The sequence below is a fragment of the Entelurus aequoreus genome, linkage group LG11, assembly GCF_033978785.1.
Source record: "Entelurus aequoreus isolate RoL-2023_Sb linkage group LG11, RoL_Eaeq_v1.1, whole genome shotgun sequence".
In the NCBI taxonomy this organism is placed as follows: Eukaryota; Metazoa; Chordata; class Actinopteri; order Syngnathiformes; family Syngnathidae; genus Entelurus; species Entelurus aequoreus.
In genome coordinates, this window is record NC_084741.1 from 19,078,396 (window position 1) to 19,091,040 (window position 12,645).

At 41.1% G+C, this 12,645-nt stretch overlaps 1 protein-coding gene across 3 annotated transcripts in view; it reads right to left on the bottom strand.

Annotated features, from left to right (window-relative positions):
* Window positions 1–12,645, bottom strand: part of LOC133659854 (raftlin-like) — a 343,132-nt gene that overhangs the window by 181,776 nt on the left and 148,711 nt on the right. For all 3 annotated transcript variants that reach the window (XM_062062657.1, XM_062062658.1, XM_062062659.1), the window contains exon 3: window positions 7,864–8,041. In XM_062062657.1, coding sequence (XP_061918641.1) covers window positions 7,864–8,041 — 178 coding nt within the window. The remainder of the gene's footprint in view (window positions 1–7,863; window positions 8,042–12,645) is intronic.

A 12,645-nucleotide genomic window follows, 5' to 3' on the forward strand; every position in this document is an offset into this window, starting at 1 on the left:
TATTGGCATGTGTTGCAATGTTAAGATTTCATCATTGATATAAAAACTATCAGACTGCGTGGTCGGTAGTAGTGGCTTTCAGTAGGCCTTTAACCCTCCTGATTGGCAATCAGAACCAGGTTCCCTTGGCAGAGGTGAGGTTTTCAAAAACAAAACAAAAAAAATAGGGAGTGGACTTAAAATAAGAGCGCTGGAAAAGAACTGGGACCAAAACACAGGAAAAATGAACATAAGTCCGTGTTGATTTAGCCTCATTTGTGTGTTGCTTCTTGTCAGAAGTGTTTGCGTCACAGAGCATTAAAAACAACACACACGCAATCACACTGAGATTGTCGAGTGATGAACCATCAAGTTGTTGTTTTTTACAAGTGAGGATCATTTTCTCCTGACGACAGCGTGAAGAGGAATGCTAAACACAATCAAAACACAATCAGGGGAAACTGAAAAAGTGTTGTTTTCCATGCGTACAACAGGGGGCAACTCTGACCTGCGCTAGGTGGGTCCAAAACAAACAAACAAACAAACAGAAAAAACAGGCTTTGCTACACGTCTTAAAATGCAGCCTGGTGGATGCTACTGCACCTGGAAGTCTGATTGTTTTGTTTTTGTTTTGGGCTGATATGTTGACCTGGCGTGATGTCAACATGTGACTGCGATGTTAGCGCTGTAGCTACCATAGCTGTGCTAATGTTGCTAACATATGTTTCCTAGCAAGCCTGGGTAATGTGAAAATACCGTGAAAATAATGCCAAACTATAAATCACAGCTTTTCTTCCTGTCACTCACACGCATACCTACCACCAGGGAAGACTGTTTTGAAAAACAATGGCCATGATACCGCCTCTGACCCAACCTTAGCTAGATGTGCCCACCTTGTACATGTGCAAAAAAAATATAATAAAATAAAAAAAATAATCAGGCTTTGCTACACATCTTAAAATGCAGTCTGGAGCCCTGCCAACTGTCCGTCAGTCAGCTACAGACTTGGGACGTCTGATGTTGTTTGTTGTTCTTTGTCAAAGGACATGCTAACCGAGCATGCTGTTACAATGTGACTGCAATGTTAGCACTGAAGCTAACATGCTAACGATTAATGATAATAATAATAATAGATTTTATTTGTTAAAAACACTTTACACTGAGCAAACAACCTCAAAGTGCTACAGTGTATTACAATTTTTTTTAAATAAAAAGATAATAAAAATAAAAACTAGAAGAGCCTAATAGCTAGAACTAGTATGCATGTATCTAAAAACAGGCGTATTTAAAAAGAAGGGTTTTTAAGCCTTTTTTAAAAGCATCCACAGTCTGTGGTGCCCTCAGGGGGTCAGGGGACAGATAGTTTCTTTACAAGCGAGGATCATTCTTTTTCAGCAAAGAGACAACGTGAGGACATCAGTGTCTGATAGTTAGGTACCCCGACATACGAATGTTATGCTTTAAGTGGCAATCACACCGCTAGTGGCGTAGCGGATGCCAGCATGAACCCCCGTAAAATCCAAACTTCCTTGTTAGCATTAGCTTATAGCTAGGGATGCAGATAACTTAGTTTTTCTAACCATGGGAAGGAAGAAATTGAGCGTGAAGGACAGTCATAAAAAAACATGGCCGACCGAGTAGCTAGCTAACTTGGTGAAACAGTTTGAGCTAGCTACCTAACGAGCTAGTCTGCGCCATACTGAAGCAGAATAGGTCGGTGACGCCAGCCAAGCATGTTAAAATAATATCTTAGCGACGGGGTGTTTGTCCGTGCTAATCTGGGGAAGCTGCTGATGGTGTGTTTGACGGAGAAGCAGCCGGAAGAAGTCCACTCTCCAAGGCAAATAGTGTCCATTATCATCACATAACTCCATAAAACTAGTGTAGTTGTTTGGACTAAATTCTGTTGTATTCTTTTTCACACAATATTTCTGATTGTTAACCCTGATTGTCTTATATTTGAGATTGCTGCAGTCGTGTTCTTCATTAACTTCTAACGAGGACAGTTAGAATCATTTTATCTAAGTTATCACAAAAACTTTGTGTTGAAATGAGTTCCCAGCGAGAAGACCAAAAGCTGTCTTTGAAACCTACCAAGAAGAAGGCTTGTAAAACTCCACTGTGTAGGATGGGAAGCAACATGAAGGTGTTTCTGTTTCTTTCATGTATTGTAATCAACAGAAAGATATTGTTTTAACCCAAGGACTACAAAGCGGAGAGAAGGCAGGATCTGCCCAAGTTCCAGACGACCTCTTTTTGAACCTCCTTTTCCCCATTATTTTACGAACCTCTTTTTGAACTGTTTTACGAACCTCTTTTTGAACTCTTTTACGACCTTTTCTGTGAACTGTTTACGACCTTTTCTTTTGAACTGTTGTAATCAAAGGCGATGGCTGTTTACGACCTCGTCCCTTAGGCCTGGTTCACACCAACAATTTTTCTACGAATATCCCGATCTCCGAAGTAATGTTATGCTTTGATACGCTCTGATACGAATTATTTCCCGCTTTGTTACTGTTCCTCACGATTTGATGCCTCTTTGATCCCGCTTTGATACGCTTTAAATCACGCTTTGATACGTTTTATTACGCTTTATTGAACTTTATTACGCTTTGATGCGATTATTATTTTGTGAATTTGATGAATAAATTGCGTGCGCACACATAATATAATAAAAAAGAGAAATATGACAAAATAATAAGAAAAAAAATGAGAAAAAAAAGGAAATAAGAAAAAAATAAGAAAAAAATGTGAAAAACTCAGTATACAAAGTTTTCCCCACATTTTTTAGATGTATCTATTTATTTGATTTCTCTTTTTGTTTTATTATATACAAGATAAAACACATAATGTAATAAAAAAGAGAAATATGATAAACAAATAAGTAAAAAAAAATGTGAAAAACTCAGTATACTGTTTTCCACACATTTTTTATATTCATTTATTTTTTCAATTTCTCTTTTTTTCCCGTTATATTATGTTTTATATCTTCATTTCTTTTATTTCTTTGTCATCTTAATAAATATCTATCTTTCATTTCTTATGCTAGTTGACAATAATAAAAGGCATTTCTTTTAAACGTAACATATTCTCTATATTATTAAGGAAGATGTTATCAACACGTACAGCAAGCAACAAACTTGACCAAACAAAAAAGCACAAATAGTATCACTGTTCACCAATCAGGTTACATAATGTGGGGTTCATATGACAAAGGGTACATTATGTTGTATGAGATGATACAAGAGAGTGGATCAACATTGTCCACAAAGTAGAAAGTTAAGAACCGTTTTTGTTTACATTTTCATACAGAAAAATTATAGACAGTAATGTCAAACTGTAACATCAATCAGCAAACTCTAACAGAAGTACAGAAACAATGATCATCGTATAAAAAAGGCAATGATGCAAAAGAGAATGGATTTGTAATCCTGTGTTGGTTTTACATAAAGTTTCAATGTCACTAGTTAATATCACAGTCACTTCCTATTTGTAGTTGTAGACTGGGGTCCGCGCTTTGAACCAAGATCTGTTAAGCTTTCCTACACTTTGAGTCAAGCTTTGCTGAGCTTTGTCACGCTTTGATACGCTCTTGGCGCTTTATTCCATTCTTAACAGAGCGCCGAATTTTTTTAAACCGTTTAAAAAATTTTGTCCCGCTTCACTACAAGCTTTCCCACGATCCATTACGACCCTCACGCTTTAATCACCCTTTGTTAGGCTTTGCATGCCGCTTTAAAGCGCTGTCAAAGCGCCGTTGGTGTGAACCTAGCATTAGAAGCAGCTGTTGTCATGTGGCCAGAGAAAGTCCAAATACAGGGGGAGGCGTACAATCTTTTGGCAGAGCGTAATGACACTGTAGAAGGGTACAAGATGTATACGTTTCTCCTCAAATTGAGCCACATTTTATTCTGTCTCTGTTTAATTATTTGCTTCTTGTCTTGTTTAATAGCTGTAATCAGTGTTTGAACCTGACAAGGACCAAAACAACTTTCCTGTTATTGCGTTCCGAACTCTGCCAAATTCCCCACTGGTGGTTGTCATTATAATCCTCAGCGAAGCCCCCAACTGATGCGTTATTTGTTGTCTGTGCACGACTTCGGTGGGTGTGTCGTCTCTTTTCCGAGGTTTCTGATCCTCGTCGTAGCCGAGACCCCCAGAGGGGGTGAAGTTTGAGTCCGTTCCCAGTCTCAGTCAGACTTAAAGGCCTACTGAAATGACATTTTTTTATTTAAACGGGGATAGCAGATCTATTCTATGTGTCATACTTGATCATTTCGCGATATTGCCATATTTTTGCTGAAAGGATTTAGTATAGAACAGGGGTCGGCAACCCGCGGCTCCGGAGCCGCATGCGGCTCTTTGACCACTCTGATGCGGCTCAGCTACATACTTGCCGACCCCCCCGATTTTCCCAGGAGACTTGTGGATCTCAGTGCCTCTCATAGATAACTCCCAGGGAAAATATAATCATATTTACACTCTAATTACTCTATAAAGGGAGTGCCCTAATTGCACTGCAATAATTGTCCTCTATAGCATTTACAAACAGTGTGCCAGTCCGGCCACATGTTGTATGTAGCTTTTACTTGCACACATAGGAGACAGCAAAGCATACTTACTCATCAGCCACACAGCTTACACTGACGGTAGCCGTATCAAACAACTTTAACATTGTTACGTTACAAATATGCGCCACACTGTGAACCCACACCAAAAAAGAATGAAAAACACATTTCTGGAGAACATCCCACCGTAACACAACATAAACACAACACAACCAATACCCAGAATCCCATGCAGCCCTAACTCTTCCGGTCTACATTATACACCCCCGCTACTACCAAATCCCCCCACACAGCAACCCCCCCCCCCTCTCTCCGTGCGTTGGTTGCGCGGAAGAGTTAGGGTTGCATGGGATTCTGGGTATTGGTACCGTCAGTGTAAGATGTGTGGCTGCTGAGCTAGTACGCCTTGCTGTCACTTACGTGAGCAAGCCGAAACTGCATTCTACATGTGGTCGAGCAGGTACACTGTTTGGGCAGACTGAAGAGGGCGCCAAAAGCAGTGCCATCACGTCCTGATATCCGGTAGTCTCCCGGGAAAAATGAGAGGGTTGGCAAGTATGACGCTATCCAGCGCCATTCATTTAAAACTCGCGGGCCGCACTAACATCAAATATCCACATTATAGTGCGTGCCAGTGCGTGTGTCTGAGACCCCTGGTTAACATAGCACAAAGCATTTAAGCTTTGTATGCGGTGTTTTTCATTTTAAATTTAAATGTATTTTTGTGGCTCCCATTATTTTCTTTAATTTGTGAAACCTGCCAAAATGGCTCTTTGAGTGGTAAAGGTTGCCGACCCCTGGTATAGAACAACAACGATAAAGATCGCAACTTTTGGTATCTGATAAAAAAAAAGGCTTGCCCCTACCGGAAGTAGCGTGACGTAGTCAATTGAACATATACGCAAAGTTCCCTATTGTTTACAATGATGGCCGCCAGAAGTGAGAGAGATTCGGACCGAGAAAGCGACGATTTCCCCATTAATTTGAGCGAGGATGAAAGATTTGTGGATGAGGAAAGTGCAAGTGAAGGACTAGTGGGGAGTGGAAGCAATTCAGATAGGGAAGATGCTGTGAGAGCCGGGGGTGACCTGATATTCAGCTGGGAATGACTAAAACAGTAAATAAACACAAGACATATATATACTCTATTAGCCACAACACAACCAGGCTTATATTTATTATGCCACAAATTAATCCCGCATAAAAACACCTAAGTGTTTGTTATGCTAGCTCCTAGCTACTAGCTACTAGCTCGAGCTAGTTATAGCTCGAGCGGGTAATATGGACGGGATCCCGTATATATAACCCGCCAATACAATTCAAACACCTGCACAACACACACACTCACTCAGCCCAAAGGACCGTTCACCTAACCCAAGGTTCATAAAGCTTATATATTTAACCAAAGTTACGTACGTGACACGCACGTACGGGCAAGCGATCAAATGTTTGGAAGCGCGCGGGTGGGACCTGATATTCAGCTGGGAATGACTACAACAGTAAATAAACACAAGACATATATATACTCTATTAGCCACAACACAACCAGGCTTATATTTAATATGCCACAAATTAATCCCGCATAACAAACACCTAGGTGTTTGTTATGCTAGCTCCTAGCTCCTAGCTACTAGCTAGTTATAGCAAGCGATCAAATGTTTGGAAGCGTACTCACGGTATCGCGTCTGTGTCTGTTAACGAAGTCAAAGTCCTCCTGGTAAGAGTCTCTGTTGTCCGAGTTCTTCGATCTTGACTGCATCTTTCGGGAATGTAAACAATGAAACACCGACAGTGTTGTGTTGCTGACTTCCCTCGCAAAATACTCCGCTTCGCACCGACTTTCTTCTTTGCTTGCTCAGCTTCTTTCTCCATAATGCAATGAACAAATTGCAACAGATTCACCAACACAGATGTCCAGAATACTGTGGAATAATGAGATGAAAACAGCTATTTCGTATTGGCTTCAATGGGGAAGCCATACCTGTGTTCTACATATACGCAAAGTTCCCTATTGTTTACAATGATGGCCGCCAGAAGTGAGAGAGATTCGGACCGAGAAAGCGACGATTTCCCCATTAATTTGAGCGAGGATGAAAGATTTGTGGATGAGGAAAGTGCAAGTGAAGGACTAGTGGGGAGTGGAAGCGATTCAGATAGGGAAGATGCTGTGAGAGCCGGGGGTGACCTGATATTCAGCTGGGAATGACTAAAACAGTAAATAAACACAAGACATATATATACTCTATTAGCCACAACACAACCAGGCTTATATTTATTATGCCACAAATTAATCCCGCATAAAAACACCTAGGTGTTTGTTATGCTAGCTCCTAGCTACTAGGTACTAGCTCGAGCTAGTTATAGCTCGAGCGGGTAATATTGACGGGATCCCGTATATATAACCCGCCAATACAATTCAAACACCTGCACAACACACACACTCACTCAGCCCAAAGGACCGTTCACCTAACCCAAGGTTCATAAAGCTTATATATTTAACCAAAGTTACGTACGTGACACGCACGTACGGGCAAGCGATCAAATGTTTGGAAGCGCGCGGGTGGGACCTGATATTCAGCTGGGAATGACTACAACAGTAAATAAACACAAGACATATATATACTCTATTAGCCACAACACAACCAGGCTTATATTTAATATGCCACAAATTAATCCCGCATAACAAACACCTAGGTGTTTGTTATGCTAGCTCCTAGCTCCTAGCTACTAGCTCGAGCTAGTTATAGCAAGCGATCAAATGTTTGGAAGCGTACTCACGGTATCGCGTCTGTGTCTGTTAACAAAGTCAAAGTCCTCCTGGTAAGAGTCTCTGTTGTCAGAGTTCTTCGATCTTGACTGCTTCTTTCGGGAATGTAAACAATGAAACACCGACTGTGTTGTGTTGCTGACTTCCCTCGCAAAATACTCCGCTTCGCACCGACTTTCTTCTTTGCTTGCTCAGCTTCTTTCTCCATAATGCAATGAACAAATTGCAACAGATTCACCAACACAGATGTCCAGAATACTGTGGAATAATGAGATGAAAACAGCTATTTCGTATTGGCTTCAATGTGGAAGCCATACCTGTGTTCTACTGGCTACGTCACGCGCATACGTCATCCTCAAAGGCGTTTTGAACCGGAAGTTCCACGGGAAATTTAAAATTGCACTTTATAAGTTAACCCGGCCGTATTGGCATGTGTTGCAATGTTAAGATTTCATCATTGATATATAAACTATCAGACTGCGTGGTCGGTAGTAGTGGCTTTCAGTAGGCCTTTAAAAACAACAACAAAAAGAGAACAAATAAACGTACCCCTCGCTGAGTTGCACCAGGATGGCGCGGTAGAGCTGGTGTTGCGGGCTGTTGGACTCCGGGCCGCAGGGATGGATGAAGGGATGGATGGCGGCCAGAACAAAGCCCTGCTGGTAAAGATCCTCTAACTGTCCCGGCAGCTCTCGCACTGAGGACAGGCGCAGCGTGGACGTCCCCCCTGAGACACACACATCAGGAAAAACACACTTTTAGACTTACCAATACCGTAAGGATCCATTATTAGGGGCGGGCATATCGATAGCCCTACCTATCGATAGTATCGATACCAAGGTAAATATTGGTATCGCACTTGGTATTGCAGTTTAACTTTATATGTCCAGCAAATTACTAGATTTTCCTTAGAGTTTGAGTTTTAATCTTCTGTCTGTGAAAGAATCGCACCTCTCTGAGAGGCCCTTAGGGACATTATTCAGAATTACCTCTCACACAAACTACTGAAATCCTCTTATACACACTACTGAAATCCTTGTATACACACTACTGAAATCCTCTTACAAACTACTGAAACCCTCATACACTACTGAAATCCTCTTATACACACTACTGAAATCCTTGTATACACACTACTGAAATCCTCTTACAAACTACTGAAACCCTCATACACTACTGAAATCCTCTTATACACACTACTGAAATCCTTGTATACACACTACTGAAATCCTCTTACAAACTACTGAAACCCTCATACACTACTGAAATCCTCTTATACACACTACTGAAATGATCTCATACACACTACTGAAATATTCTCACACACACTACTGAAATCCTCTTATACACATTACTGAAATCCTCTTATACAAACTATTGAAATCCTCTCATACACACTTGTATTATGACATAAAAAATATAACTCACTAATAATGACAAATAAAAATAAAAAGGGCATTTAACTAAAATGGTAAAGTAGTTTATGCAAAATGTGAGTGCATGAGAGCGTTTCAGTAGTGTGTGAGAGAGCATTTCACGAGTGTGTATGAGATAAATTCGGAAGTGTGTTTAAACGGATTTCAGTAGTGAGTGAGAGGATTTTAGTAGTGTGTGAGAGTTTCAGAAGTGTGTGTATGAGGATTTCAGTAGTGTGTATGAGAGGATTTCAGTAGTGTGTGAGTTTCAGAAGTGTGTGCGTGTGAGAATTTTAGTAGTGTTTGTGAGAGAATTTTAGTTGTGCTTGTGAGATATTTTCAGTAGAGTGTGAGAGGATTTCAGTAGTGTGAATGAGAGGATTTCAGAAGTGTGTGTGAGGGGATTATAGTAGTGTGTTATGAGAGGTCATCTCAGGGCATTCAATCAATTGCAATTGTACTGCTTTTTGTCTTGGAAGACGTTTCGCCGCTCAACTGTGTAGATCCGATCGGTCTTATCTAGTTCAGTCCTAGTCCTAGAACTGACCAATCTAAGTCTATGAGCACGAACTGATGAAGCCTACTCGGATGAGAGGCGAAACGTCTTCCAAGACAAACCAAACGATCGGTTGAATGCCCTGAGATGACAATGACCTGCATGAATGAGAACATTCATAGATGTGTATGACAAGATTTCAGTAGTGTGTGTGAGAGGACTTCAGTAGTGTGTGATGGAGAAAAAAATTCAATAGTGCGTGCGGGAGAATATTTTTTCAGTTGTTCATGTGAGAGGTAATTCTGAATAATGTCTCTAACGGCACCTCATCTCTCTCTCTCTCTCTCTCTTCTTACTGCTCACTCAAGTACTCTTTGTTGTTGATAACGGGTAGAGCCTTGCATAGGAGACTTTTAACTTGCACTTACAGATGTAACTTACACATCTGCGAAGGCACCATTAATGCTGAAAGGTACATACAGGTTTTGGAGCAACATATGTTGCCGTCCAAGCAACGTTATCATGGACGCCCCTGCTTATTTCAGCAAGACAATGCCAAGCCACGTGTTACAACAGCGTGGCTTCATAGTAAAAGAGTGGCCTGCCTACTAGACTGGCCTGCCTGTAGTCCAGACCTGTCTCCCATTGAAAATGTGTGGAGCATTATGAAGCCTAAAATACAACAACTTAAGCTGTACATCAAGCAAGAATGGGAAATAATTCCATCTGAAAAGCTTAAAAAATGTGTCTCCTCAGTTCCCAAACGTTGACTGAGTGTTGTTAAAAGGAAAGGCCATGTAACACAGTGGTAAAAATGCCCCTGTGCCAACTTTTTTGCAATGTGTTGCTGCCATTAAATTCAAAGTTAATGATTATTTGCAAAAAAAAACATGAAATATCTTGTCTTTGCAGTCTATTCAATTGAATATAAGTGGAAAAGGATTTGCAAATCATTGTATTCTGTTTTTATTTACCATTTACACAACGTGCCGACTTCACTGGTTTTGGGTTTTGTACATTAACAATGTGATTTGTCTGTCTGGAAAAAAAAAATACATAAAAAAAAAAATTATAGGAATCGTTCCAAATAGGAATCGTGCAATCTGAAAATCTATTTTGTTACACCCCTACTACATACACAAAAAAAAGTTTATTTTGCATAATAGTTCCCCTTTAATGGCAAAGACTACTTCCTGAATACGGAACACACACTGCCATCTAGCGTCTTGGAATTGCAACTGCATGCAAAGTTTGCTATATATAAAAAAACAAGTAAATATTACAACTGGAAGCACAATTATCTTTCAGTTTACTGTTAAATATTAAATACAAATAATAATAAGCCGGCAGCGTTTCCGGGTGTTGTTGATAAATGGCTTTCGCTTTGCATGAACACATGCAAACGGGATCGATTCCAAAGTAGCAGGAATTCAGCACTTTTCTAGTTGACAAAACGTGTCTGGGGTGTGCCGGCAGTTCCCGACTGAGAAAAAAGTGCTTTTCCTGGTTGCCGAAGTGATGAAAGGGTGAAACGGAGCGTGTAAATGTCGTCCTCAAACAAGAAGCGGCAGCTGCAGAAGCAGTTTAGCTACGATTAAAATTGTCCTTCAAGAAATAAATAAGGTTGTGACAATTTGCAACGCAGATGTGTCAGAAAGTCATTTGCCAGGTTGTGAACGCTCCTCACGCAGCCTAATAGGAGACCATCAAAAGCCAATCAGCGCTGATTGCTGACGCGGCCGAGAGTAACGGGAAGGTAAAGAGGTCACGGAGTCGAACCAGCGGCCGTTAGCTGATGACGCCACACGCCGACAATCAGGGCCCGCGCTAACGAGCGCATTAAGACCGACGGCGTTGGACGCGGAGACAAAGGAGGCGGGAGTGGGAAAGAAGAGGTCAGAGCGAGGAGCTGCTGCTGTCATGCTGGCCCGCCGCCATCGCCATCGCCGCCATCGCCGCGTCACGCCACGCTCCCTTAGCCGCGGGCCAAACAGCTGTGGCACATGCGGGAGAGCCAAGACGGGGACGCCTCGTGGGAGAGGGGGTGTGTGGGGGGGGGTGTAGTGTAGTTCCGCTTGTCTGCTGCAGCTGTCAGTAAAGGCGGGAAAACTCCGCTCTGGCTCATTAGTCAACGAAGGAAGGTCACCAGAAGGTCAGACTGCAGAATAAATACTTCAAACACTCAATACTACATTCTATAAATACTTCAATACTACATTCCAGAGGTGTGGACTCGAGTCACATGACTTGGACTCGAGTCAGACTCGAGTCATGAATTTGATGACTTTAGACTCGACTTGACAAAATGTAAAGAGACTTGCAACTCGACTTAGACTTTAACATCAATGACTTGTGACTTCACTTGGACTTGAGCCTTTTGACTTGACATGACTTGCTACTTTCCCCAAAACCTAAAGTTTAAAAAGTTATTTGGGAGCGCTCCGTAGCTTTCATTTTGTACGTGTCTGTCTGTCTATCAGCGTGTGTGCTGCCTGTCAGCGTGTGTGCTCGCAGTACAACAGCCAATCAAATTAGATCTACATTGTTTTCATCACACAGCATTCATCCAATCAAATTGCAGGACAAAAAATGAACAAGAGTTGTCAAACAACGCGCCAGTGAGAAAGATTTATACCAAAGTTGGTTTCGTTCGGGTATAAAAACTACGACTTGGTCAACGAATTGCCGTATGCAAATCACGCAGTTCGAATATTACAGACGGAGACGCAACAACTTCCAACTTCGTTCGACATTTGAAGTTGCACAAAGAAGGGTAAGTTTTGAATGTAAGATAACGTTTATTGGCTAAGTAACATGACTTTTATTTGCTGTGTAGTTAAATCAGTGAGGCTGTAAACTCACTGCTAACGTTATAACCATAGACATCTTATAAGTAGACGCAGCATCGAGCGCTACTGCCTACTGGCGCAGACGAGACGCGGGGCCGCCATCTTGGAGTGGTGATCCGCTCCACTCAGTGCAATTCATTTGTCACGAGCAATGAACTGTCAACGCATTTAATTCATTTTACCTCACTGAATACCACTCATTTTCACGCGCTTTTTGGTCATACGTGTAGCTATGATAACGGACACATGTTTTATTATTCATAGTTTGCTTAACAGTAATAGAATATTCTTATACGCTATAAGTGACCAGACGTCCGAGATTAAAACTGGGAATATAATCCCAGAGAAGGGGGGAAAAACGGTCATCTATTTTTAAATTGAAGAAACAATATGATTACGTTATATATACATGCTACATAAACAATGTATGAATACATTAGATATCTATATATCTTATAGACTCTGTTGCTGCAGCAGCAGAGAGTTTATTCAGTCTTGACACTTTGTATTGATATTTTGTATTACATTCTTCCCTTAAATGATCATGTTTACAGTCATTGTTTTATATGTA